This window comes from Ochlerotatus camptorhynchus, unplaced genomic scaffold (genome assembly GCF_037179485.1).
Source record: "Ochlerotatus camptorhynchus isolate MF236.1 unplaced genomic scaffold, CSIRO-AGI_Acam_v1.1 ptg000022l, whole genome shotgun sequence".
NCBI classification, from domain to species: Eukaryota; Metazoa; Arthropoda; class Insecta; order Diptera; family Culicidae; genus Ochlerotatus; species Ochlerotatus camptorhynchus.
This window is the reverse complement of record NW_027040514.1, coordinates 6,744,550-6,769,717: the sequence shown is the minus strand read 5'-3', so window position 1 is coordinate 6,769,717 and position 25,168 is coordinate 6,744,550. Positions and strand designations below refer to the sequence as shown.

At 41.0% G+C, this 25,168-nt stretch overlaps 1 protein-coding gene across 5 annotated transcripts in view; it reads left to right on the top strand.

The window, feature by feature from the left end:
* Imp (IGF-II mRNA-binding protein) overlaps positions 1 to 23,427 on the top strand; it is a 268,323-nt gene extending 244,896 nt beyond the window's left edge. For all 5 annotated transcript variants that reach the window (XM_065227322.1, XM_065227311.1, XM_065227317.1 and 2 more), the window contains 4 exons: positions 6,540 to 6,923; positions 6,989 to 7,697; positions 7,764 to 7,913; positions 19,680 to 23,427. In XM_065227322.1, coding sequence (XP_065083394.1) covers positions 6,540 to 6,923; positions 6,989 to 7,697; positions 7,764 to 7,913; positions 19,680 to 19,832 — 1,396 coding nt within the window. In that variant the 3' untranslated portion in view covers positions 19,833 to 23,427. The remainder of the gene's footprint in view (positions 1 to 6,539; positions 6,924 to 6,988; positions 7,698 to 7,763; positions 7,914 to 19,679) is intronic.
* The last annotated feature ends 1,741 nt before the right edge of the window (positions 23,428 to 25,168 follow it).

Sequence of the window (25,168 nt, the reverse complement as noted above, 5' to 3'; positions counted from 1 at the left end):
AGTCGACATAATGATGTTTGAGGTTATGTTTCCTAACACGTGTAAACGACCGTTTCACACTTCGCGACTTCACTTCGTACTAACGTGCGACTATTCACGTTTTATCCTCGTCGCCAACTTGGTATGTTGCGAACAAGGATGGAATCACTTTAGACAGTAGAATCAATTAAACTAGAATACTTTATTAATTAGTTATAGAATTACAATTTGTGCGTCCGCTCTGCAGGATGGTCGGATGGAAAAAAAAACCGAACTAACCTGACTGCTATAAATGTACTATAATATAAGATGAATCACAGTATACTATAGATTCATCAACTACGGACTTCCCTAGATACACTACAGTGGGGTATTTGCCAGTGTTTCCATATTTTTTTTTCTCTATCCGGCAGCCGCCATCTTGGACTTCAAAATAGCGTCAAACATGAATTTCCAGTCCCCAAACGTTACCCCGATTTTATTTTTTTGAACCAAGATCAAATATTTGTCTATGGCAACCCTGGCGAGTGAACGCGAGAAGCCGAACGAAACGAGAAATGCAATCAAATCCAACTGGGGTTTAGAACTAAGTTTCGGCCTACTAAGACTGTGTTCCATTTGGTGAATGTTCACATACATTTGACATATTGAAAATTTTCAAATGAACCGATTGCACCACAGACTGGTGTTGAGTACTTGGCACTGATGAAGTCTGCAAGAAGTAGACGAAATACGCGTATCTGTCAAAAGATAAGCAATTATAACGAAATTTAAGGGAAATAAACCATTACACTCAAAGCTCTTCATAAAAGGATTCCGTTAAGAGGTTCGACACATTTAAAGGATTTACAACATTGCTTCTGGATTCAACTTTTTTAGCGTGAATTTATTTTAAAATTGATCATTCTCCAGGCAGTGTGTAGGATGTGATAGTCCAATCCATGCCGACATTTTGTTCTAATTTTAGAACAATTCGAAGGTAGGAAAATTCGTAGCAAAGATTCAAGGTCTTTCCCAAAGTTTGAAGAAGGTCAAGAATGTTCAGAGATCTTGATTAAATTGAGATAACTTGGAAAACATAATTATGGAACTTGCAAAAAGTTGGTGGAACTTCCTAGAAGTCGAGAAAATTCTCAAGAAGTAAAGAAAAGGGACGATTCAAGGAACCTTGGAACGTTTTTTTCGCTCCTCAGGATTTTTTTAGTGGCAAATGCCACTTTCGCCACCTGCTGAGTACGGTGCTGCTGAGAACTGCAGATAAAATCAGAAAACTTCACGAATATTCTGGTAACATCAGGAAAATTTCGAAAACTGTGAGAAGCTTAACAAATTTCACGAAAATTCATAGAATTTCAAAGAAGATCAGAAAAATTCTGAGAACTTCAGAAAGATCAACTAAGAACTAAGAACTTCAGAAAGATCAACAAACTTCACAAACATTCTGAGAACTTCAAGAGAAAATCAGTGAACTTCAAAAATTTTCTGAAAACTTTAGAGACGACTGTTAACAAATTTGAAAATGAGCAATTATAAAATACTAGTGTAGTGGCCCGTAAAGGCCCAACTATGTGTTTTTATATCTACATCACGAATTTAATTAAATTAGATTAGGTCGAAGACAACATATCAAGAAGACTGGCAACTCTTCCATTTTCTCATACGAACGCTATGAGACAGGTACAATTGCGTAATCTTCCGCTCAAAGGTAAATGCTTCGAACGAATTGGATAGCAAAGGTTCCATCCTCTGAATAAAGGTTTGTGTATTTGCTCATTCTTCTATGCATGGCTTCCACCTTTGCTCGAGCGCAGCGCTACCAACAATCAATACGAGACTAACGATTTTAAATTGGCTCACTACTTGACTAGCCTATTGGTCCCAAGCAAACGATTAACGTACCCTATTCTAGTCGAAATTCTAGTACTACGCTATGTTTGTTTTGATTCGCTATGAAAGTTTGACAGATAACATCAGGGGTGTGTGGATTCATGCAGAACATGCAGGGGTGAGTGAAATAGCTTGGGACTGCTTGGGACCGTTGTTCTGGTACTGAGTGAGCCAAAAATAATAATGATTTTCTTCGGGACCCAGTGGTCTTAGAGTTACCTCTATGGCACTACCGTGTCTGTCGCTTTGATTCAGGCAAAGTTGTCAGTCTTCTTGATATGTTGTCTTTGTTTATATGCTACACATCGCGTCGTGATTTTTCTGGTCTACACAGTAACATGTCACCATGCGCAATCGATTCCTTGCACTTTTCCCTAAAGAAAGCCTATATTTCTGGTGGGAGTATTAGCGGCAGCTCGAAAAATACCTGATAGATTGTCATTTTCTATATGAAACCACACGGCAAATGAATCTGACTCATATTTGCGTATCGTTCACTCAAATTTGCTAAAACGTAGGACACTCATGCTTTACGTTACCTTGCATCAATCAGGCTAAGGCTTGGCTACTTGGTCGATCCATCTTGACCGTTGCGCACGTTCGCTTGTTCCTGTTGGCTCGCTTTTTCACTGGGTCGTCGTCCGGCATTCTTATGACGTGCCCAGCCCACTGTAGTCGCCCATTTTGACGTAGGACTACGTCTGTGATTTCTATATAGGGTACACTTTGTGAAAACCTAAAATGGAACATGTAACGAAATTATGAAAGATTTTGAACGTAAATAACTCAGCTGCCCCTGGACCAATTTCAATAATTTTATCACCAATCGATCATAAATATTTCTACGCAATTAACAATACGCAATACATTTTAGAATTTTTCAAAATGTAACCATTGACAATTGCACGAATGTGCCATTGTTGCTATGATAATTAAAATTATCACCGGTTGCCTGCGAAAAGTGCGTTCCTAAACACAGATTTCAAAGTGGAATTCCATCCGATCTCACCAAACAGTGTATATTCAATCACCGCGTGATGAGTAGTGCTGTTCTCCAGTACACAACGAAAGGCTCCCCGCCAAGCAACCAGCTATGAAGGCTGCCCCAACTGCCCTACTAAAATTCATATCAAAAGATTCTTTTCAGGGCCATCATAGTCATACTAAAGAGTATAAACAGAGATAACCCCGCTCAAATTCCTATTCCTACACAAATCATAAGCTCCTGCTGCAGATAACAAATAACATTTATTATATAAGACCACGTAGTCCTACGTCATCATTGCGTACAACCCCATAGGGGCTGTCCCTTGTAGTCTTTTGCAGTGTGGACGATGATGGATGGTTCATTCGCCATTCCCACGTTCCGTCATCCATCTGCACTCCACCTGCACAACACCTTCCGTTCGAAAACATCAAGGGCGCGTCGGTCCTCTACGAGCATAGTCCAGATCTCGTGGCCGTAGAGGACTACTGGTCTAATCAGTGTCTTGTAGATAATCAACTTCGTGCGGCGGCGAATTGTATTGGACCGGAGCGTCCTCCGGAGTTCAAAGTAGGCAAGATTCCCTGCCATAATGCGTCTTTGAATTTCTCTGCTGGTATCATTTTCGGCGGTCACCAGTGAGCCCAAATACACGAACTCATCGACCACCTCGATTTCGTCACCGTCAATCTGAACTCTTGATGGGAGGCTAACCTTGTCTTCCCTAGAACCTCTTCCTTTCATGTATTTCGTCTTCGATACGTTGCCTTCAATCTGATGTACGTTTCCGCCATCGTCTCAAAGTACCGTGCCATGATGTCGATGTCATCGGCGAAGCCAAGAAGCTGGATGGACTTCCTGAAGACCGTGCCACTCGCGATGTTGAACAGCAGACACGAAAGTCCATCACCTTGCCGTAACCCCCTTCGAGATTCAAAGGGACTCGAGAGTGTCCCCGATACTCGAACAACCCACATCACTCGATCCATCGTCGCCTTGACCAATCGCGTCAGTTTATCCGGAAATCCGTACTCTCGTGCATAATCTGCCATAGCTGATCTCGCTCGATTGTGTCGTACCCGGATTTGAAATCGATGAACACGTGATGAATGGGCACGTTGTATTCGCGGCATTTTTGCAGAACCTGCCGAATCGCGAAAATTTGGTCCGTGGTAGCGCGGGCACCCATGAATCCCGCCTGGTATTGCCCCACGAACTCTTTTACAGAACCTTATTTTTTATGTTGTCATTAGGGTGACCATTTCCATGTTACGGTGGTCCCAAAAATGACTTTTTTCAATATATCAAATGAAAGATAATGAAAAATGCTTTTTAGAAAAAAATATAATCAGTTTATTTGTTTTAAAGCGACTGTATCAATGGAGACGCATGGCAGTCTAGTCGCATAGGAGTATTGAGCGAAAACCCAAAACTTGATAACTTAAAAAAAATATAACTCAAAAAGAAAAAAAGCACATGGCATTTGTTATAACTCCTATTGAAATGTTCCTCCGAAGATCTCCCAATAAAGTGTTGTGCATATTGTAGCCAAAAGTTAGTATTTTCCCATGAAAGTTGACTGATCTGCCACAACTTGCCTCAGTTCAAGATATTGGAAAAGTGTCTAAATTTAAATAAAAATCTTTAATAACTTTTCAAATATGTAATGCATCATAGCGATACAAAATATTCGACAAAAATGTGAACTTTGATACATTGATAAACTTTGTGGAATACTTTAAAGCAATAAAATTATTGTATTAAGAGTTATTGAAGTAAAACTGTTTTTAATGGCTTTCCACAAACAATGCATCATATTTTGTCAACGTTTAGAGATGCGAAATTGCTGATTTCAGCAAAATTGCTTATTTTAATGTGATCTACATTTTTGTGAAAACTCTAACTCATTTTATGAAAATATTTAAAAAAAAAGTAAATTGTGTATCACCCTAATACGTGGATACATCATCACCCTAATGGAACGAAAAGATAGACTATTTTAGTCCAATAAACTTCTTCGAAGACATTGCCCTTTGTTAAAGCACAAATTTACACGCAATTAAAAAACGTATGATTTCAATAGATTCGTTCCACTGTGTGGTCGTGAGCTCATGGAATTTCTCCTACTGTGTTACCTGACATATAACGAATATACGTTGTATACGAGTACCCCGAATACAACGTACGACTCGTCTAATTTTGCATAGCATTTGCAATGTAAAATTAGACGAACTATACGTTGTATTTGGGGTACTCGTATACAACGTATATTCGTTATAAGGCAGGTAGCACAGTAGTGCTTTGCAATCAACTACAGGGTGAAAGGTAATTCCTGTCAGTAAAGTATATGGTCATAAAAATGAGAAGATGATGTGAAATTTTATTTTCAGTGTATTTCCTGTTTCGTGCATCTATAACATTTGTCTTAACTTAGTCCAATTCAAATCTTTCTCTCTTTCCTTTGATTACGAGCTGTATCCGTTTTTGAAAATCGTTACAGCACGCACGATATCTTGAGGCATTTCGTCCCATATTTTCACCAAACGTTGCTTAAAAGTTTCCACGGTTGTCCCTTGGTATTCCCTAGCTCGCCTAATATGTAACCCCATGCAAAGATTCAAATCGGGTGAGGAGGCAGGTCACTCTTTCGACAAAATGAAATCCGCACACCAAGCCTGTGTAATTTTTGCCTGATGGGACGGTGCAGAGTCTTGTTGGAAACAGTATGGTGCATTCTTATAATGTTTTTGGACAAAGGGAAGCAAGTGGTTCTTCAAAACATTATCGATGTAATATTTACTGTTGATTTTAACACCAGGTTCAATGAACAGCAATGGAACTTTCAATGTGTTGGAGAAACATCCCCAAACCATCACCCTGGAAACATTCTGGAACCTTTGAACAGCCAGTTGGTCACGAGGAATATCAGCAAGATATGCAGCATATACCCGATCATGTTGCTGGTTGTGGTGATCCTGTAGCAGGAACATTTTCTCATCCGAAAACAGAATATCGCAATCACCGTGCCGTTTGAGCAGTTTCCGACATCTTTCGACTCTAGCTATCTTTTGCTTTCCGGTCAAACCATGCACCCGCTGTTTTTTGTAAGCATTCAATCCGATATCATCTTTCAAAATACTCCTGATCGTTGGCTGCGACATTCCGAGTTCTTTGGCCATCTTACGCCCAGACTTGCAAGGATTCCGCCGAATTCGCTCTCTCACTCGTTTGATAAGTTCCGGAGTCCTGACACTGCGTTTTCGGCCTGGTTTGGGAGGGATTTTCCACGAACCGGTTTCCTTGTACCGTTTAATGGTGCAAAAGATGAATCTTTCGTTTATTCCGATGTGGTTTCAGCGTCTTAAAAATAGAACACGGTCTATGATGCTACCTTTTCGCGTCCATGATTATCACGAGTATCAAACGAATGAAAATTCAAAACAAACTTGCATGCCGTGTTGACATTTGAATATACTCTAAAAGAAAAATATGCAGACATGTATGTGATTAACCCATTTGATACTACAATTGCTTAAAAAACACTGCCAGGAATTACCTTTCACCCTGTCGACTTCAAGATCCACCGATCTAGACAGACGTTGAATAACCGCCGATAACACCCAACCATTGTTCTGCCAACACCATTCTAACGCATTTTCCCCTATCATTTTCTCTCCCACCCCTACAGCGCGGTGTCGGGCCTGAACGGGATCGAGTTCGAGGGTTCGAACCTGCTGGTGGAGCTGTTCGACAGCAAAGGCCAGCGCCGTAACACGCGTAGCCGCCCGCAGTACGCTGGAATGCCGGGTGGCGGTGGCCCAGGACGTCAGACCGACTTCCCGCTGAGGCTGCTGGTGGCCAGCGAGATGGTCGGGGCCATCATTGGCCGCCAGGGCAGCACGATACGACAGATCACCCAGAACAGCCGGGCCCGCGTCGATGTCCATCGGAAGGATAACGTCGGCTCGCTGGAGAAGGCCATCACGATCTACGGCAATCCGGAGAACTGCACCAGCGCATGCAAAAGAATACTGGAGGTGATGCAGCAGGAGGCCAACAACACAAACAAAGGGTAAGTTCGAGTGAAATTGAACCGCACTTTTCATCAATACTGACGACCGTTATGCGTTTTCGCAGGGAAATTTGCCTGAAGATTCTCGCCCACAACAACCTGATCGGTCGCATCATCGGCAAGAGCGGGAACACGATCAAGCGGATAATGCAGGACACCGACACAAAGATCACCGTCAGCTCGATAAACGACATCAACAGCTTCAACCTGGAGCGCATCATCACCGTCAAGGGTTCGATCGACAACATGTCCAAGGGCGAGAGTCAGATCAGCGCCAAGCTGCGTCAGAGCTACGAAAACGACCTCCAGGCGTTGGCCCCGCAAAGTATAATGTTCCCGGGTTTGCACCCGATGGCGATGATGTCCACCGCGGGCAACGGGATGGGCTTTACCGGACGCACCGGGATGTACCCGGGAACCAGCTATCCGATGTATCAACCTCCGACGGTGCCCGGTGCTCCGCCCGGATCGAGCGACGTCCAGGAAACCACTTACCTGTATATTCCAAATAATGCCGTTGGTGCTATAATCGGAACCAAAGGATCCCATATTCGTAATATTATAAGATTTTCCGGTGCTTCGGTGAAAATTGCCCCGCTCGAGGCGGACAAACCCCTGGAGCAGCAAACCGAGCGCAAAGTTACCATTGTCGGCACGCCGGAAGCCCAGTGGAAGGCTCAGTATCTGATCTTCGAGAAGATGCGGGAGGAGGGCTTCGTCTCCGGGACCGACGATGTGAGATTAACGGTTGAAATTCTGGTGCCCAGTGCGCAGGTGGGTTGAAACGAAGGCGAAGTGTGATTGCTGATGATTTGATTTTTTTTTTTTTGGTTTTGCTAGGTCGGACGTATTATCGGCAAGGGTGGCCAGAACGTGCGGGAACTGCAGCGGGTTACCGGTAGCATAATCAAACTGCCCGAACACACTACCAACACGCCGGTGGATGAGGAAACCACGGTGCACATCATCGGTCCGTTCTTCAGTGTTCAGGTGAGTCGATTTGTCTCAAATCTAGTACCAAGCGTAGTTTCTTATTATCCAAACTTGTTCCATCCACTGGATCTGTCGCAGATTTCAGAACTTAGAAAATCCTCTGATGCTGATCTTCAAAAATATTTTAGTTAATCTGTTTGGCCTTCAAGAACGTTTGATTCATGAGGTCAATGAAGGTGATCCATAAAGCATCTGTACTGAACCAGGAGGGCTTATGAAGTTGACCCAAGTGAGCTGTGTATTTCTCAAGATCTCCGGACTTGACCTGTATGTAGCGCATCCTTGGGATGATTAATATGAACTTCTCCCACAAGGCCTCTGAAGTTGATTCCTAATAAGACAGCACATATGAGCTTCGAAGTTCACCTTTGAGACGTTCACTTTGAGATTGACTCATGTTAACATAGAATAATATATTTATAAAGACCCAAGCTTTATGAAATCGATCGATTTGGTTTTTCAACTCTTACCATAAAGCCTCTATTAGGTCTGTCGGCCTTCATATCAATCCTCTGAAGAAGATCCACTGACCGTTTTGTTTTAGAAGTTCATTTTGGTTAATGAGTAAGTTTTGAAGACCAGCTAACTCATGAGATCTACGTAAATGATCCATAAGACATCTTAGCTGAACGTATAGGGCTTCTGAAGTTGTCCTGTATGTTTCTCAAGATCTGCTGAATTGCCCCATAAACTATCCTAAGTTGATAAAAACGATCCAAGGTCTCTGAAATTGACCCATAAGACTGCAAATATTTATGAGCTTCAACCCATGTCTCAATTTGGCTGAAGGTCTCGTAAATAAAGATCACCAACTAAACAATAATGTATCCATCCTTTCTGACTTATTATCAAAGCCCATTGGAATTGGTCTATAAGGCATGAGATATTTGATTTAAGCTTACAAGACCTCAGATTTTGACTCAAGATTTCTGATGTCGATCGATAAGGCCTCTCGATTGAGCTTTTGGGCTTATGCCATAACCTTAAGGCCTCTGTAGTTGAACAAATAGATCTCATTAGTTGACCTATAAGATCGTCTGCAGCCAGTGCACAGTGGACCACAGGAATCCAATCTAGCATAGTTAATAACTCCAAAACGTAGCAATTCCGACGTTTTTCTTGTTATAATGAAGACCATCTATCAACATACACAGACTGTGTATGTGTGTTGACTGCGCCAAAATTTAACTTTTCTCACTGAATTTTTAGCGACTTGACGTCTTCAGCAAAGATGTTCATGATCCAAAATGTGACCAAAATTTGTTGTCCTATGAAGTTTGGAAATTAATCATATTGTCGAGCAGTTTTGGAACCACCTTCTACCAGCGATTTTAAGAAAACGAACTGATTAACTCCCGATATTGTTCCACGACTAAGTTCGAGTGTCAACTTTCCCAACGCTAGCTATCAGAACTTCCCAGAATTTACTGAACTTTACTGAAGTTCTCTGAACTTTCCTAAAGTTTCTGTGCACTTTTCTGAAGCTATCAGAAAACGATTGATGTTCATGGCACCACCCGGAATTTAGCTAGGCTTCCCTGGAGTTTCTTTGGATTTATCTGCAGTTTCTTTGGAACTTGCTTGATGTCTTCAGTACTTCTCTAAAATTTGTAAAATTTTCCCGCAGTTCATGGAGCTTCCCTTAAGTCCTTGAAGTTCTTATGAACTTCCTTATAGTTCTTATGAACTTCCTTAAAGTTCTCGAAACTGCTCTGAAGTTTCCCAGAACCTACTTAAAGATTATTAAACTATCTTGCAGTGCTCGGGAATTCCGTGAAGTTTCTTCGAACTGAATTCCATGAGACTTGGCAAAAGTTCTTGGGATTTAGCATAAGTTCTTGGAACTGCGCTGATGTTTTCTGGACTTCTCTGAGTTTCTAGGAATTTCTTATGAACTCCCCTAAAACACGGAACTGCCCCGATGTATCTATGGACTTTCATGGAGTTCCTGAAATGTTTATGAAATTTATGGACCTTCCCAAAATGCCCTTGAACCTCTTCTGGACTTTCCGTAAGATTCTAAGCTAAGGACTTCCTTGCGACTTTTCAGTTAAATTAACTCAATCTGGGTTTCACCTACTTTCGGATTCCTCCTCGAGGACTTGGGAAATCGATGACCGACGCCATTTTGAAATCCAAGATGGCGGCATCCGATTTCAGAAAAAGTGGTAGATACTGTCAAATACCCATCAATATAGGTGTTTTTGGAATCGGGGTAACGTTTACAGATCTAAAATCGATACGCGACGCCATTTCAAAATCCAAGATGGCGGCTTCCAGTTTAGAAAAAAAAAGTGGGAAGTACTGTTAAATACCCATTAATATGGGTATTTTTTTTATCGGGATGAAGTCTAAAGGCTGAAATTGATATTCGATGACATTTGGAAATCCAAGATGGCGGGTTCGGATTTCATAAAACGTGGGGAATACTGCCAAATACACATCAATATTGGTATTTTAGGCATCAAGCTGAAATCTAAAGGCCGGAAATCGATATCCGACTACATTTTGAAATTCAAGATGACGGCTACCAATTTCAGAAAAAGTGGGAAATACTGACGTCGACCCATCAATATGGGTATTTTTGGAATCGGGGTAAAGTCTAGATATCAAAAATTTGCTATGCCATTTTGAAATCCTAGATGGCAACCTCCGATTTCAGAAAAAAGAGGTAAATACTGTCAAATATCCATCAATATAAGCGTTTTTGGAATCGGCATGTCGTCTAGAGACCGGTAATCGATGTCCATTTTGAAATTCAAGATGCCGGTTTCTGATTTAAGAAAAATGGGAAATACTGTCAAATACACATCAATATAGGTATTTTTTTATCGGGGTGACATCTAGAGGCCGGAAATCGCTGTCCGACGCCATCTTGAATTTCAAGATGGTGGCTTCCGATTTCAGAAGAAGTGTCAAATACCCTACAAATGGCATCGAACATCGATTTTCAGCATCTACGCGTCGTCTCCGTTGCGAAAATACCCAGATCTTAGGATATTTGATACTTTTCTGAAACCCGATTCTTGGATTCCAAAATGGCGTCGTTAATTTAATATAAATAACATTTTATTACTACATATAATCCGGATGCAATCCTTATCGGCAACCGATATTATGCGGATACTATCCGAATACTATATTTTGATGCCTGACGACGCGACGCGTGACAAGTCGAATGAGCCCCGAATTGAAGTGAAAGTGAAAAAAAAAACGAAGGAAGCTGTTTTCGTGTCATTCAATGCGTCAATAAAAACCAAGGAGTGGTCACTCACACACTTATTTTGTACCTACTTTTTTCTCGGTGAGCCGCAGCTGTGCCGAGAGTGCCAGTCATCTTACTGACTTTGATTGCTTGTCAATAATGGCATTCTTGGCAACCCGGTTAATCTGACAGTTCAAATGTTGTGTTTTGAAGGCGCAGAAACAACAGAACAAGCAGTGGATTCCGGACCAAGACGAGAATCAAGACAATGATCCAGAGGCACCCCAGCTGTACAAAACGGATGACGGACAAACTGGCCCGATCGGAGGAGCTCCTCAAGACGGCTGTTTGACAAAGACCTCGGGAAAAGGAATTTTAAATCCACAGTTGCCAGGTCAAGCTGCTGTTCAAATCGCTGGAACTCTTCCGGGGATCGAAATCAGCTGCGGAGATCAACGTTGGAAACCTGGCATTGAACCGGGGCAATGCGGATGCATGGTTTGAGGTGGCCAATGTCATATACGAACTGGACGAGAAGAAACGAGACGAATCTGTTATGCGCTTATATCGGTGGATGTGAAAATGGTACTGGAGAAGGCGACGAAAGTGTTCCGCTTCTTCTACGGTGTTATCAAGCAGTAAGTGGAATCATTTAAAAAAAATGCAGAGAAAAGCTATTCCCGCTTGTGTTCATCGATGATACCTCTAAAGCCATCTAAAACTTGCCAAACCAATTTTGAATTGCTCAAACTGAAACACAAAGTACGGTGAAGAGGTGTGGCATTGCATCCCATGCACCTTCAACGATCTGTTGATGTAGTTACGCAAACTGATCTTGAACGCATCGCCTTCACGCTTTACTTCAACCCCGAGAAAATGTCGCACTTCTCCGAGATCGACCAGCTCAAACTCCGCATTCAGGCACTCTTGTACAGTCTTGATTTCGTCTGCATCCATTGACGCCAGCAGAAGATCATCCACGTACACCAACAGGAGAACCTTCGCCTTTCTGTCGTCTCGAAAATAGAGGCAGGGATCTGCCACCGCTGCCATGCATTTGTTCTTCACTAGCACTTCATGCAGCTTCTTGTTCCAGCAGCGAGCAGACTGACGCAATCCGTAGATAATGCGCTCCCGGCGGTTGCCGCATATAAACTTCCTCCTCGAGGGTCCCGTGCAAGTAGGCCGTCATGATGTCTAGATGCTGAACGACCATGCTGTGCTTTGCTGCAATCGTCAAAAACGTTCGAAATGTTGCTTGACTAGTAACTGGGGCAAACACTTCTCCGACCTCAACTCCGAACCGTTGCGCGTAGCCTTGCCTTAAACTTCACTATGCGGTTGTCTTCGTTCTTCTTCGCCTTGTACACCCATTTTGATCGGATGACCTTCCGCCCCTCTGGCAACTGCACCAGCTTCCACGTTCCGTTGATACGATGGGCCTCCAACTCTTTATCCATTGCTTTGCGCCACACAGGTTCTGCTAGAGCTTCTTTAATACTAACCGGTTCTTCCACTGCGCACGCTGCAACGTAGTCCAGCTGAAAATCGTCTTCTCCATTGTCAGCTTTATAAAAATCTTCCGGAGCAGGTCCGCTCTCCTCATCTGGGTCGTCGACAGAATCCTCCTTCTTCTTCAGCGGCAGCAACTTGATTTCTTTTTCTGGCTTCTTGCTTGTCGTTGGGATCGTTACTGCCACGGAAGACGTGCCGTTCCCCAACTCAATGAAACGTGCATTGCGGCTGATCATGATCTGATCCATCTGAAGGTCAACGAAACGGTAACCTTTCTGCTCTATCGCGTACCCGATGAACGTCATCTTGATTGCTTTGCTGTCGAGCTTCTTGCGCTTGGTGTCCGCAATATCCGGTGTATAGAACGCTCGGATACACGAACCGAGAGGGTCGTCTTCTGGTGATAAGTTCTGAGCGCATTGTATGCATCCTTCGCATGCACACAGTTTCGAACTAGCGGGAGCTGACTGTCCTCCAGCAGCAGAATCATGGTCGCTTTCGCCTTCCGGTCCTCATTTTTCCACATCGCGGACATGTTTTCCACTAAAGAGCCTGAATTTTTTATTTTCCACTTGCGGGATGTCCTTTTCGACGACGTGGCTGTCTTTGTTTGTTTTCAAAAAAAAATAGTTGTTTGGTAACCCGGGTAATGTGACAGTTCAAATGTTTTGTTTCGAAGGAACAACACAACAAGCAGTTGAAACCGAACCGAATCAAAACGATGATTCAGAAGCACTTAAACTGGAAAAGCTGGTACAGGACGAACTGACCCTCGATATGGCGATTAAGTTCCTCTGACCGCTCTTCAAGCATAGACAGCATCGGAACCAGGATCGGAACGCATCTGATGGCATTCGAAATCTACAACCGCTGGGGAGAGCTGCTGCTGATGTTGCCGCTGGAACGTTATCGATCCCGTTTGTTCAATTCGGTTGTTCAAAATTTTGGATAGCAAGATTTTTGGCAATGATATTTACGAAAGCGTGCTCATCAATCGGACACGGGAAAAGCTCTTCCGGGAATGTAAAATGGCACAAAAATGTTTCAAATATAACGGATCATAGGAAAGTTGGTGCAGGTTAACACCAAGTTCAGTCTAAATTTAATATTACGTTACATAAGCTCTCTTGTTATGACATTTTATGTGATGATATCATTTAGAAATATATTGTGTAGTACGTACTAGAAATACTCAGAAGGAGAGATGGGCGAAGAGAATGTTTTGAGCCAAATTAACTGCCAAAATCTGAGCCAATCGACTATTCCCATTAGAATTTGTCAGAGGATTTCTTATTATTACTAGATTATATTTGAGAGTATTGCAATTGAACACCTTTATGTTTCGTGTGCTTCTCAAATTCAACTAGTTTTTGGAATCAAATACAATAACTCTATTGATTTATTGATCTTAGTTGGTTAATTCATGGCACCAAGAAATGTGCAAAATATTGCGATGCAATCAATTATTATTTTGCACGTAAATCGAATCAAAAATAAAAGTCATGTGAAATGCTGGCTTCTAGCAAGGGTTGCAAGATAATTTGGGTACAAATCCCTGCTGCCGAAGTGTATTTTGTTTTCTCCGCCCATCTCTCCCTCTGAGTATTTCTAGTACGTACGCAGTATAAGTTGTGAGTGTAACATACAGACAGGGGTTAATCAAAATAACTAGGATAGGCAAATTTTCGGTCAACTTTGCAGTGTTGTATCTTCGTCAAATATGATCCGATTTTAAATCTTTCAAGAGTATTTGACTGGAAAACTAATATTGTTTTACGGTGTGGCCACGAAAATAATTCTGGTCAACGGATACCGGAGATATTCTAGGTTTCCGGATGTTTTGTCTAACTTGCTAAATTTTTGATGAGATATTACATATGATGCTGGTTAAAAATATATATTTTTGTAAATACAAAGAAAGAAGAACCATTTCTAAAACGAATCATATGCCAAAAACTAAAATCTGCTTATACTCAACCGAGATATGACCATTTCCCTGGAATCGGTTCTGGTGGAGGGTTCTGAATGCGGGCAGATCATATAATCACTCCAAACATGCCGTGTGGCAGCTCATTCTTTATGGTTTTTCATGAATAGGTTTTCCATAAACTTCAAATGAATCATTGACCACATTGACCGCTCTTGGAATCACGGGATACCCCCGAAGAATCCTGTAGCAGGGGTCAATTGTATTTTTACACCAATACATGCCGTGCGACAGCTTTTTCTGCAAGCTTTTCATGAATAGGCATGATAAACTTTAAATGGATTAGTAACCACATTGGCCGCTCACGGGACCTCCGGTATGGCCCCGGGGGAATCTGTAGCAGGGGACAATTGGATTGTTACAGCAAAACATGCCGTGTGACAGCTCATTCTTCATGGTTTTTCATGAATAGGCATTCATTAAACTTCAAATGGACCAGTGACCACATTGGCAGCTCTCGGAATCACTGGATACCCCCTAGGGAACTTGTAGCAGGAGTCAATTGCATTTTTACTCAAAAACATGCCGTGTGACAGCTTTTTCTTCATGGATTTTTTATGAATATCCTTTCTATAGACTTAAAGTGAAACATTGACCACATTGGCCGTTCCGGAGACAGTGGAATCCCCCGGGGGAACCTGTAGTAGGCTGCAATCACATTTTTGCACAAAACAAAGCCATTGGGGAGCTCATTCTGGAACCAGGAGATGCCCCAGGATAACATGTAAAAGGAAAATTGTATTTTCCATTCACAATTCCGTTCAACAGCTCGAACTATCTGAAGTCTTGAAATGGACAATTGACTACTAGCTGTAGATGGGGAGGTTAGGTCTTTAAACTCTGGTTGTAGACCAATAAAAGTCTCTCTCTTGTATTAATGTAAGGTGCAGCAAGAGCACAACAACAACTCTTTAATGAACAAAATAACTGTCGACGTCAGCTCTGGAGATGTTCGCCAGCACGAAGGAGGCTCATTTATGGTATGGGGTGCCATATCATGGCACTCAGTTGGACCAATCATTGCCATGAAAGGAAAGATCACTGCTAAAGATTATGACCAAGTTTTGGAATATCTCCGGTATCCGGTGACCAGGATTATATTAGTTTTCCAGTTAAATGCTCTTAGAAGATTTAAAATAGGATTACATTTGACAAAGTTACAACACTCCAAAGTTGACCAAAAATGTGCCTATCCTAGTTATTTTGAGTAACCCCTATACATGATGAGAATATAGTAAATTACTATTTTGATTTCGTTTGACATGTGGAAGTTTTTGCTCAGGATACTTGATTAGGTGAGTGATTTAACCGGCTATAATATTCGTTTTTATTGGTATTGAATGAACGATTTAAAAAAAAAAAACAAAAGATTAACATATGACACAAAACGATTAGATGGTCGGAGTGCAAAAGCAGATAAGTACGGAAAGTACTTAATTCAGATATCCCAAAACTCTTCCGAGAGGGATCCCAAGAAAGCTAATTGAGCGATGCGTTTTGCATTGAACCGATATCGATTATGTGTGGTTTCACTAGTTTTGAAGAATAGCCTCTCTGACAGAACACTTGTTACCATTCTTCTTAAATAGTCTCGAGCAATGGGGTATGCATGGGGATATACACTACGCATTTTCTCCCATGCTCGAAAAGGATCGACAGAAGGTGGGAAAACAGGCTGATGCAAGAAAATTTGTAATTCTGCCGATATGCCCCCATGGCGATCCCGTTCTGACATAGCAGATGACTGATGAACCTGAAATATGTCATAAGAAGTAGTAATCCTTTACAGAGTTGCGACCTATCACAATCACGATTGCCAAACAGCTGATGGTAGTAACGCTTTGTACATTCCTATCGATGTGCTCGTCGAAGCTCTCTCCATGACCATCCAACAAGTTGACGAAAGAAGTAAAAAGCAACTGGTGAATGTCGTCTTTGGTTGTAATCCATCACCGATCTGGTCATTCCAGACAATCACGACACTCATCTGTGCTCGTTTTGAAGCAGTTGCTGCTTTGCTTGCTAATGTGAGTGTGTTGGTGAGTGTGCCCAACAGCTTCCGTTTAATGTTGCCTGCTTTGTTTGTAACTCACACAGTCGTGCTCGTCGAGACGAACTTGGAATGTGTAGGCATTGTTTTCATTTTCTTCTGTCGTTTCGCTTTTTCTCTTGATCGTACTGCAGAAGTCTTCACTGTTTTCGTTGTGCTTTTCATCATCAGCAGCGAGTGTAACGTATTGCTTGTGAGCAGCGACCATTATTGGTGATTGTTGTTTGCCATGGCTCTAACTCTCACTGCGTGACAAAACGATCTGTCAGCGATAGTCGGTTGATGCGTAGACGAGAGTCACGTGAGAGTCATGATATTTTGCATCACTGATCCTTTATATAAAGATTCGCGGAAGCGGACATTTTGAGTCAATCGAGCAGCGAGAACTGTCAAAATGTGAGCCAAACGAGCATTCTGATAAGAAAATATTTAGAGGATTTGTTATTAAGTTAGAAAGTATTGTAATCGGGGTGAAATAAATTCAAATAAAACGTTTATAAATAAAAAAATGTAGCGGTAAAACGCTTATGTTAACATTAGAGAGTTTCAAGCATAATTAACAATTATATAATAAATTGTGAATGGATATTTTTTTGATTGATTTTTCAGTTCAGACAATATAAATAAAACTGTACGCTGTTTTTTGAATACATCTAAATTCTTTAGCAAAACACAATTGCGTGTGCTCGAAGTGGTACTGGAAGAAGCATTAAATTTTAACTAGATATCTCCAAATAATTACCACTGTAACATACACTGCACAAATGCATAGATTCCACTAGGGAAAATTCGACGGTATTCCTCCAAACTCTAGCCATTTTTTGCGAAGTTCAGCGTTTTTCGGAAACCGGAAAAAAAACTCACATTGTTACACTTCCATGACCGGTCAAGGCAAAACTTTTCAAAAATTGTAACGTAACAACGTTAACAAACTAACTCGTATCGTAGATAACGATGAAGTCACGCACCAAGCTGGAACATTTTCCTCCACGGCAAGTGTTGGCAGCTTTTGTAAACATAACACATCACGTTGCCAAATCGTCTCATAATAGTTCCGCGAATCTCTATATATAGGATTACTAATAAGAAGTGAATGTTTCTACTGAACTGTCACATTGGTTGTTTGCAGAATCCATGTTCAAGGCAAGTGATGTGTAAAGGTGAAGACAAAAAATTGCAAATGCAAATGCATTGAACTTTTTTTGGATCGAAACAAAAATCAAATGTTATGGATCGATCCAATCGATTTTTGTCGTGTTTGAGATCGATTCAAAAAATCGATTAATCGAACCAAAAGAATCGATCTTTTGTGTTTCGATCCAAGATCGCCCATTGCTAAGCAACATTCAAGTTAAACCATTGGAAAATTATTTTTAATATAGAACAACAAGCATCCCGCATAGTAGTTTGCTTGTCGAGAGAATAATACCGATACTGGAACGAATTTGCCAAGATCGTTGTTGCTGCTCTCTACGCTGATGGACGATGGAATGGCAGGTGTAATCAGATGAAAAATGACAGCTCGCTTTCACGACTAGCCGATCCCGATTTCCGATTTTTTGGATCGATTCTTTGCCACGAAAAAATCGATCTCAGAAAAAAATAGGAGTTAAATTTTGTAATTGTATTGACATCGAAAAAACAATTTACTCCCACTGCATGGTAAATTTAACGAACATAACTTCAACATCAGCATCTCTCCCTATAATGACGTCACTAATTGCGTTTCCGATATTTACGAATACAGAAACATTTGAAGGTTTTCGCTACCTCCCTCCTGTGCTCATTGCTCCTTACCGTCACGACAACATTTAATTGAATATTGGCGAATCAAAGCAAAGCCAAAACTGGTCATGCGACACCTAGTTTTAAGATCCGCAATTACAAAAATGATTATGTACTAAAAAAATGTTATGCAATTTGAAAGATACTACCATACGTCATTACCATTTTCACCAACTCGCCATCTAAGGAGTCAATCGCCACTTTGATTCTTCAATTATAAAGGAAATAATTTCTTGGGGTACAAGCGTATAGACCATTCTATATGCAAGAGTATTGTTGGTCCGAAAGTGAGGATAACAATAACAACATTTTTGGCTAGAGCGAAAGTGAGGATAGCAAACTAAGCACTTGAAAATGGGATTTCGCAAGTGTGCAAGGTATAAACCTCAGAAAGATCAATTAAAATTAAAAGTATAAGATCGATCTACCAAAGATCGATTCTTTGGTACCGATTTAATCAGTGGATCGATTCTAGAGCCAAATATAAGATCGATCCGTCAAGATCGATTTTTCTCAGAAGATCGCCCCAACAACAATGTTTTTTGACACATGCGCTGCGCAGGCGCAGAGATAGAACAGTGTTGCCAGTAGCTTTGAAGATCATGAAAATTTCTAGTCATGGGTGCCAATGAGTGTACCCAGGTGTGCCCAACTGTGGTTGTGGTCAGGTATGGAAAATCATTTGCATTCATTTCGTGCATTCCTTTACATTCATTTGCCTCTAACTTTTTTTCTTAAACAGCATTCCGCTAAATGATGTATAGAGCTTTTGTAGGTTTTGTGATTAACTACAACTTTTGTTAACAAGTCAAATCCGTATCTCTTATGCATGGCAAAGCAGAGCGAACAGAAGCCGCTACTGTTTTTCAGTGAATGTATTTTACATTCACTGAAAAACAGTAACAAATTCTGCCCGCTCTAGTTCGTGATGTATAAGAGATACAGATTTGAGTTACGAGCAAAACTTGTAGCTAATAACAAAACCTACAAAAGCTCTATTCATCATTTTGCGAAATGTTGTTGATGAAAAAAGTTAGAGGCAAGTGAATGTAAATGAATGTATGAAATGAATGCAAATGATTTTCCATGCCTGGTTGTGGTACACTGTGCGGAGAGTGACCAACCCCTTGGGTAGATCGAACTCCTATGTCGAAATATTGTATCATATTCAAAGGCGAAGTACTAGATTCGAACTTACAATCATCTTTTTCTCCTTTTCAGTCCGCCCAGCGACGCATCCGGACGATGATGTTGGCCACGAACCCCCCGCCGGCCACCAACCGACAGAAAGCCCAGAAGGCGAAGGAGCAATCGTCGACCTCGTCCACGCCCGCTGCCACCGCACAGCCGCCGTCGTCCAGTACAAGCGCATAATCAAAATCTGCAATCGTCGTCGTCGCCGTCGCTGATGGCCGTCTGCTGCAATTACCAGTGCTGCCATCACCACCGTTACTAACACATCTACCAGCAGCAGCAGAAACACCTCAACAACAACAACAACAACAACTACAACTACCAACGCTATCAACTGTAACATCCGAGCTGAAACAGGTATCCCTATCAGTAGCAAAGTCAAACAATGGCCCGATCGATCGTAAGCTGTGCTTACGATTACCCTAAATTCCGAAGCAGCAGCAAGTAGACTCAAGTCAGTCAAGTCAGCTACTCTAGTACTACGGTCCGGATTGGAATATCGTGAAAAAAACAATACAAATTTTGGTTCCCCCCTCCGCACATATCTACTCCAAACCAGCGAACCCTCTCGGAAACCCCGAATCGCGTCAAAAATTGTAAAAAAATATCTACTCTCAAGCTAGAACAGCAAATTTTTCGTATAAGCACAAAAACTTCAAAATTGACATTCCCAAAAGAAAAACAAATTTATTCTGGCAAACATAGAATTCAGTAAAAAGTTTTGCTCTACTTACAGAAATTGCAACACAAGTTTTGAACTTTGATGAAGGAAAAAAAAGGAAAATCTCAACAGGAGAATGAAGCAGCAAAAAAAATGGGAAGGTGGGAGATACGAGAGAGAGAGAGAAAGAGAAGGAAATGCCCTCCGTTTAGGAGAGGGCATATTTTTATTGCATTTTTTTTGGAATCTTTTCCTAGCGGCGATTATGAAAGGAACCTATATATGGGGAAAGATCGAAGCAGAGATTCGCGAGAGCGATAATGTTTTTTTTTAACTAGTGTTTAGGAAGAGAAATGAGCGTAATTAGAGAGATAGGACGAGAGAGAGAGATCGAAAGATTTCGTTTGGCGCTCTTCTCCGGTTGAAGAGAGAGAGAGAGTAGGGAGAAGGAAGGAAGGAAGATATGAAGTGTTGCCAGTTTGCATGGCTTTCAATCGAGAAAGTGCCAAACACACTAGAAGAGAACCGTCGATTGCCTTAGATTTCGGTGCTGAATGTGAAAATCGGTATTGTAATGATGGAATGAAAGTACACAATATAGGTATTCGGTAACAAATTGCAAAGCACAGTGTGAACGAACGAGGAAAGCAGAAGGAAGCGCTTCACCGTTTCGATCAACACCGGCGACGACATCTCCAAATTCTAAGGTTCGCTAATGAAAATCAATACCTCAAAGAAAGTGCATTACACATACACCCACACAGAAACGAACGCATACAAGAAACAGACCGACACAGAGACACGCTCCCGCGGGATATTTGAGTGGAGTCGATGTCAAACAAGCGAAAGCCTACGAAACACTATTTGCTAGGGTAAGCCAATAGAAATGATCTAACGCAACGAAAGCCGCGACCCGGGTCGGACGGCTCTATTGTTTACTCTTTCCTATAAAGAGAACAAAACAAACTAACACAAGTACTAACCGAAGCAAATTTTTGCGTTTCAACTTTACTTACTCAAAGGTGCATTAATCAATTTTTATTAACTTGTTGTTGAACATACTTGTTGAAATCTATATTTCCCTAACAACTATTTTCCCCAACTCCTGCCCTCAATACACATACACACACACACTCACACAGTCAAACGTCAATACAATTCTTTATCTTACGTCACTTAACTGTTGTTTATTAGTCTTGTTTTTTTTACGTTTTTCATTGTATTAAATCTTGCTAAACAAACGATGCTGAACCCAACAATCGCAACAATAGAACAATCAAACTACATATTAACCTAATACTATACCGAATGTAACAATAGATAGGAAACGTACCTCAGCAAGCAAACAGAATCAAAATAGTTTACGCGTTGTTTTTTCCCACGCCCACAAATCCCCCCCTTTTTAGAAGAACAAGGCAGTGCTGCCAACTTTTCCAATCGTGAAAAACCAAAACCACCGCGCCTAACCTCAAGTTTAATCAACATCTCCGAAGCATTCAACTTTCATAAATAGTAGTGGCCAGGAGTTGAACTAGAGAGATAGAGACATTTGTAGTCGAAGACAGACAGACAGACAGACGACAGCTAGTTTAGTAGTACTCAAAAATGAAACTTTCTTTGGCAAAGATGGACATTTTAGGCTTTCGAATGGTTAGAAAAACAAACACAACCACACACACACACACACAAGCACACACTCGCAAGACAATTTTCGCCGATGAGACGCAGAGGGCGAACGAAGGAGAAAAGAAGCACAAACAACCAACCGTGGAGTAGCAGGCAGAAGGAAACCAAAATTTCGGACGTAGGAAACAGCTGACGACAGCCGGAAAACAACTTGCGAAGCGATCAAAATTCAAAATTTTCTCCAAATTGACACGGAAACAAACAAACCAAGCAACCCAAGAGCTGAACTGAAATTCAATGATGGATCAATCAAAGCAACCAGTGACTCAGAAAAAAAAACACATACACAGACAGAGACACACACATACGCACACGCACCCGTCGTCTATATGTTCGCATGTTTTTGATGCGAAGCATGGCGGTTGCGTGTGCAATTATTGTCGGGGGTAAACAAACAAACTCAAATCGGAAACACTGTAAAAGAAAAAAAAAAAACAAAAACAAAAAAGTCGAGAGTGAAAATGAAACCACGTGAAGTTTACCTAAATTAAGACGTAAGAGAAAAATAAGGGAAAACAAAGTTTAAACTCGAAACGCTGAGAGAAAGAGAGAAAGCGATAGAGGGAAGCAAAATTCGGAGAAAAAGTGACTAAAATCAATTGTTAGATTTTTTTTATTATATATATTATATTGAAAATATACTATATATATTTAAAAGGGAAAAGTAAAAAAGAGAAAAAGAAGAAAAAAGATATTTAGCTAACAAATTTAATATTTATTAAATCCTAGAGGCTATAATATCGTTGAATATTTGTATAAAAACAAACGAACCTTGACGAGAGGAAGGTAAACAGAAAGAGAGAGAGAGAGATAAAGGAAAAAAGGGTCTAAAAATGGTCAAAATTTGAATTTAACTTAAGAAGTAAACATATTATTTTCCTATTATTTTTGTTTATTTTCGTAATAATTTTTGTTTAGGTTTTGTTGTTTACTTTTCGTGTAAAAAAAAAAACAAGGAAAAACAATCGCACCCAGTCGCGATTTGAGGTTAATGCGTTATTTAGTTGTGCCAAGTACGTCGAACGAATGGATTTTGTTTTAAATGAAGATTATGAAAAAGAAGAAGAAGATGAAGAAAAAGATGGGTTGTGATACGAGCGCAGGAAAACAAAACAGAATGACAGTTGCAAAACCGAAAACGCCCGCCGGAGCGGAGCCGCGTCAGAGAGAATGGGCGTGCAAGCGACATTTTTGACATTTCTTCAGACAGGCGTGCTTCGCCGCCGCCGCCGTCCCCCATACTACTTGGATCAGTAGCCGATGGTTTTTTCTCGATTAGGTTTTGTTTTTATAAACAAGCACTATGACAGCTAGGTGGAACGAAACGGAATCTTTCATATCAAACTACTGTACCGGATTCCTTCCTTCGGAAGGAACGGATGGAAAATGAACTCTCTCACACGTACACATACGAATACACACACAAACACACAGTCACACTCACACACACACACACAAACACACTGTTCGGTAGTGTCATCAATGACATTTTTCCTTTGTCTAATTTATTTCTGTCAAACTTGTTTTCGATGAAAAATGACAACACCTATACACAAACGCTGAAAACTGGAGCAGAGTTTTTTTCGGTACAAATTGAAAAAGTACAAACAAACCGACGATGATGATAATGAATGATAAACAAACAAACAAACAATCAAAAAACAATGGAAAATGACAGTTCGTTTTGAAGCGCAACCGGTTTTTACGTTCGATGATTTTCTTAAGAAAAAAACGGACAACAACAACAACAATTGGCAACAACAGCAAAAACAGCAGCAGCAGCAGCAACCATCTGATTAACAGAAACAAGCAAAGACCAAGGAAGGAAATAAACAACAAAACATATAGCCACTAATTTGGATGAAAACAGCAAAAAAAACAACAACAACAGCAAAAATCTAACAATGATGATAGCGAATGATTATTCCCCGAACAATAACATAAGAAGAACAACAACAACAACAACAACAACAGCCCGATTGAAGAAAAAACGGAAGAAGAAGAAAAAGATAAAAGTCACTTTAAATCCCGTCAAAACAATGTAAACAAACGCAAAACTTTGGCATTAACAGCAAAACAAAAACAACACCCCGGAATACACCGGAATGGCAAGAACCAAAATTGTCTAATCACTCACTTCACACGCAACGTTTGGAGCCAATAGAAGTACATATATAAACAAATGTTAAATACCCCATCCCACTTTTGGAGAAGACAAAAGAACAAGAGCATTTCCACGCCAGGGGGACGAATCGATCAGACGCGCGCGCGCGGCACTTTCTCCAGCTTGTGGCGGGCAGTCCGAAATGGCGTATTCGATGTTGGTCGGGGGGGGGGGGGGATGAGCTGTCAAATCAGCCTACTGTATGGAATTGGTTCCAAACGTTGTTTACGATTGGAGCCCGCCATACGAGGTAGGCGCCGATTGTTCGTATTTGACAGTCACGTCCCACACCGCTGGTCATTTATTCAACATCATTGACAACATGGTGGGTATACAAATGGTGATACAGCTTTGTCACTATATAGGCGAGGAGGTCGCGGGGGGGGAAAAATGCGGTTTTAGAGCAAATTGTAAACAAACTCGGTCGCTGTCCCATACAAAAATCTAACATGGCTGAATCACGAATTTGACACATAAGAACACCTATATGTAGTCACCTTGATTGACAAATCTCTGGTAATCATGATATGTTGATCTTTACCAAAAACGCAAATGAAAAATAGAGACCTACTGCGACGGGATCTGCCATGATTGCAGCGAAGAAAACAGCATTAGCATGAAATGACCTCTGTTCTCAACCGAACTGACAAATAAAGGAAAGAAGAAGAACCGTAGAATCTGACTTCAGTTTTGGTTCCGTTTACTAATTTTCGTTAAAATCTTGCTCCACTGCATGGCCAACGAGAATAACTCAGAGAGAGAGTCACTTCTACTCAGAGGTATGGAGAATGGTCTAAAAATTGCAGGAACTCAGCGCTGTAAGATATATTTCATTTCAGGATCTTAATCATTAATGTATGCGATCAGAGATCATTGAAAAAGTAATTGTAATCTGATGAGTCGATGATCTCCATTCTGGTCCGGATTTTTTTTTTTACGAATTAGGATCAGATTACCCGCTACTAGAGTTAACAAAATTCAAATTTGTGGGAAAGTACCAAAATA